We start from the raw sequence: 4,445 nt of genomic DNA, 5'->3' as shown, positions 1-4,445 counted from the left end.
ACATCAAAGAAGATTCGTTATCTTCGGTTTGAATTTTTGTTTAGAAAAGAAGCACAAGGTAGTTCCCTTCCAGACCAATTATCCATGGTCACAGCTTTTGGGTGTGCTGGAAGCAAATTGCACGTGTTCCACCTGCTCTATGCTCCTGGCTTGACCCAGAGGGCAAGAAGAAATAATGGTGATGACACCCAATAGGACTGGGGTGCTCATGCCCTTCCATTGCTAAACCCCAGCTACAGCCCCTTTCTCTTCCCTCTGCCCCTTAGTTTGCTTCTGCTGTGGCCCTGAGGTTTGGGGTGGTTTTTTGTTGGTTTGTTTTTTTTTTTTTTTTTTCCATCCTGATGAGGGCACCACTGCAGGCCATGATGTGCCTGGGGTTGTGGACAGCTGCCCTGCTCTGCTTGTTTTCCCCTGGCACTGTGCGAGGTGACTGCTGGCTAATTGAGGGGGACAAAGGCTATGTGTGGCTGGCCATCTGCAGCCAGAACCAGCCCCCGTATGAGACCATCCCCCAGCATATCAACAGCACTGTGCATGACTTGCGTCTGAATGAGAATAAGCTCAAAGTGGTGCTGTACTCCTCCCTCAACCGCTTCGGCAACCTGACTGATTTGAACCTGACCAAGAATGAGATCTCCTATATTGAGGATGGGGCTTTCATGGGCCAGTCAAACCTCCAGGTCTTACAGCTGGGCTACAACAAACTCACCAACCTGACAGAGGGCATGTTGCGTGGCATGGCCCGTCTCCAGTTCCTCTTTGTGCAGCATAACCTAATTGAGCTGGTCACCCCTACTGCCTTCTCTGAGTGCCCCAGCTTGATTAGCATTGACCTGTCATCTAACCGACTCAGCCGCCTGGAGGGGAACACTTTCACCAGCTTGAGCAATTTGATGGTGTGCGAGCTGGCTGGCAACCCCTTCAACTGTGACTGTAGCCTCTACAGCTTTCTTAACTGGCTGGCGCTTTTCAACAATGTCACCAAGAACTATGACCGGCTCCAGTGTGAGACTCCACGGGAGTTTGCTGGGTACCCACTCCTTGTACCTCGGCCTCACCACAACCGCAATGCCATCACCATCTTCCAGTCCATGTGCAGAGGTGGCACCATCCCCTCGCTTTCCAGGGTCAACCCCACCCCTTATACCCCTGACTCCCAGCGAGACCTGGATGAAGGCTCAGCCATCAGCCCTGGGGACTTCCTCTCAGTCAAGCCTCCAGCCTCCTCCACCACTGACTCCTCCTTCAGTCCCAGCATCAAGCTCCATGATGTCACCATCACCTCAGCCATCCTGATGGTAACCATCCCCATGCCCTACAGTAAGATGTATGTGCTGGTCCAATACAACAACAGCTACGTTTCTGACATAGCAACACTGAAGAGCAAGAAGGAATATGTCACTGTCAACAAGTTGAAGGCCCACACCGACTATACGTTCTGTGTGGCCTCCATCCGCAACAACAGGCGCTACAACCACACTTGCCTGACCTTTGCAACCCGGAGCAAAGGCAGGGAGGACCCTATTTCCAGTACTTCCACCACCACGCACTATATCATGACCACCCTGGGTTGCCTCTTTGGGATGGTCATTGTCCTGGGGGTGGTGTACTACTGCCTGCGGAAGCGGAGGATGCAGGAGGAGAAACAGAAGTCCCTCAATGTCAAAAAGACCATTCTGGAAATGCGTTATGGATCAGATATTGATACCAGTACCATGGTCCATCCTTCCCAGAAGCTGGGTGAGCCTCCAGTCATCCCTGTCTCACGGATGTCCTCCATCCCTTCCATGATTGGGGAGAAGTTGCCCCCATCAAAGTCAATGGAGGCTGGGATGGAGACTCCTAAAGTCACCACTAAAGGTAACTACATTGAGGTGCGGACTGGTGGTGGGGATGGGCTGGAGCGAACTCAACGGGATGAGGACCTGAGGGAGCTTGACAATGGGCAAGGCTCAGCTGCTGAGATCTCTACTATAGCCAAGGAGGTAGACAAGGTCAACCAGATCATCAACAACTGCATTGATGCTCTCAAGCTGGACACAGCCTCCTTCCTGGGTGGTGGGACTGGTGTTGACTCAGACATGGCCTTTGAGTGCCAGTCCATCCCAGCCAGTTCCTCGGGTGGGCTAGAGCGGCCCAGCTTTCTTTCCCCACCCTACAAGGAAAGCTCCCACCACCCTTTGCAGCGCCAGCTCAGTGCTGATGCTGCTGTGGCCAGAAAGACCTGCAGTGTATCCTCTAGTGGCTCCATCAAGAGCGCCAAGGTCTTCAGCTTGGATGTGCCTGACCACCCACCACTCAGCAAGTCTGACTCCAAATACATTGAGAAGGGCAGCCCACTCAACAGCCCTTTGGATCGTCTTCCCTTGGTGTCTCCGGGCGCCATCCACCACTTGGAGGTCAAGCCTTCTTATCATTGCAGTGAGCACCGTCACTCCTTCCCAGCCCTGTACTATGAGGAAAGTGCTGACACCCTGAGCCAGCGGGTGTCATTCCTCAAGCCACTCTCCCGGTCCAAGCGAGACTCCACGTACTCCCAGCTCTCCCCCAGACACTACTTCTCAGGCTATTCCTCCAGCCCTGAGTACTCATCAGAGAGCACCCACAAGATCTGGGAGCGATTCCGGCCTTACAAGAAGCACCACAGGGAGGAGGTTTACATGGCGGCTGGGCATGCCCTGCGGAAGAAAGTTCAGTTTGCCAAGGACGAGGATCTGCATGACATCCTGGATTACTGGAAAGGCGTCTCTGCTCAGCAGAAGCTGTGACTCTCCTTTGCTCTTTCCAAGGAAACAATACAAAACAAGACCACCTCCCCCAACAACCAGAAAAAACAAATGCCACTTGACTGTGATAAATAAACCAACAACAAAATACTCCTGACAAATACAAAACTGACAAAATCGTTTCTTAAAGTTTACAACAACAGCAGAAAACTCTCACACACACAGACACACATAGACACACACACATGCCGAATTGTCTCTACTGTGTTACGGGGACCATTGTTCTGCCTGCAAATGGTTTGGGAGGAGCATCCTGCTCTGACACTGTGGTAACAACACTGGAGTGCGGGTGGGTGGGAATACCCTGGGAGGGGATGAGAGCAGTGGCAGGGGAAGGGCAGGGATGGACACTTACTGGGCATGAAACTCAGCTGTGAACTATTGCTCTTTCTGTTCCTGTTGAGGACTGATTTTTCTTTTAGATGGGAGGGTAGGACTTCGGTTTAGAAAGCTTCTCTGCTCACCTTTCCAAATCTTCCATCACTAATTTTCCCCTCATTTCTTTTGGCAGTGGAGGCTTTTCTCTCTCTCCTGTCCCCTTCCAAGATAGGTGGGATTTGTTTGAAGAAGTTGTCTTGCTTCTTTTCCTTTGCCCTTCCCTACCCTTCCCTGTTAACACTCCCTAGGCTTGCACTGTCGGTCTAGATATTTCACGAACCTCAATCCTCCTCAGAGGAAGGAGAGGAGGTGTGAAGGACCAAGGGAGGTAGGACCTACTGTACAACAGGCTCTGTGCCCTTGCTGCTCTTCCTTCTTCCCTTCTCCCACCATACTGTTGCTGATGAACACCAGCAGTTCTGGAGTGATGGGCATTCTTCAGTTCTGCTCAGAGCCAGTTTTCTGCCAGTTGGTGGGGGGGGGGGGTATGAATGTGCTCTTTGGCATGTCAAGCCAGATCCTCACAAAGTGATGGAGGAAAAGGCAGGAAGGTCTGGTCTCTCAGAGGTGTGAAGGGTTCCCATCTCTCCATGAGTGTCAAAGGTCAGAGGTCCTCACCACCATATACACCTATGCTCAGCCTTCCCTTGTCCAGTAGGTTTGATACTATCTGTTCACGTTTCCCTTACTATGAGGAAAGGACCTGGAGAGGATCTCAGCAAGTTTGACATGAAGCTTCTGCAGCTCTTCCCAACTGACTCGCACCATGGGGTGTGGGGTGGGTGGGTGTGCATGAGAAGAGCATCATCCAACTTCCTCACTTGGAAGCGGATGTGAAGGATTTCAGTTGCTCACCTCACCAGGTTGACAGAAAAGCCACAAAGTGGCTTCCACTTGAATAGGCCATGGACATTTTGGCATGGATAGGAAACAGCCTAGAGTGAAGACAAGGGCACAAAAGGGTTGTGAGAATGGGGCGTGGGAGTAGCCCAAAAGGGATGGCTCCAAAGAAGCTCCCTTTGTGCGTGCAGCCACACTGTGTGTGCTGGGGTAGAAGAGGATACCAGCTTCTGGACGGCAGTGTTCCTTTGAATACTTAGAGGCTCTCATGAGAGTCTGAGCAACCTCCTAAATCTTCCACCTCCTCACAGTTAGCTGTGACAAACTTTTCTTACGGATCCTCTAATGTCTTGGCAAAAACCTGGTTTCACTTGCTAGGTCCCAGCCTCTCTCCCTTGGGTAGAAGATCTCCCACAGAGCTGGGAATGAGCCTACTTACCT

At 51.7% G+C, this 4,445-nt stretch overlaps 1 protein-coding gene across 1 annotated transcript; it reads left to right on the top strand.

Annotated features, from left to right (window-relative positions):
* Positions 1-341: 341 nt before the first annotated feature.
* Positions 342-2,768, top strand: ELFN2 (extracellular leucine rich repeat and fibronectin type III domain containing 2). The gene has a single exon (XM_009953468.2). The coding sequence runs from the start codon at positions 342-344 to the stop codon at positions 2,766-2,768; it is 2,427 nt and encodes an 808-aa protein (XP_009951770.1).
* Positions 2,769-4,445: the final 1,677 nt, after the last annotated feature.

Source organism: Leptosomus discolor, chromosome 1 (assembly GCF_034619465.1).
Source record: "Leptosomus discolor isolate bLepDis1 chromosome 1, bLepDis1.hap2, whole genome shotgun sequence".
Classification (NCBI taxonomy): domain Eukaryota; kingdom Metazoa; phylum Chordata; class Aves; order Leptosomiformes; family Leptosomidae; genus Leptosomus; species Leptosomus discolor.
The sequence above is the reverse complement of the archived record's forward strand: the minus strand, read 5'-3'. Positions and strand labels throughout refer to the sequence as shown.

What these genes read in the sequence shown, in the direction of transcription:
- ELFN2 (XM_009953468.2), top strand. Translation starts at nt 342, where the DNA reads ATGAGGGCACCACTGCAGGCCATGATGTGCCTGGGGTTGTGGACAGCT.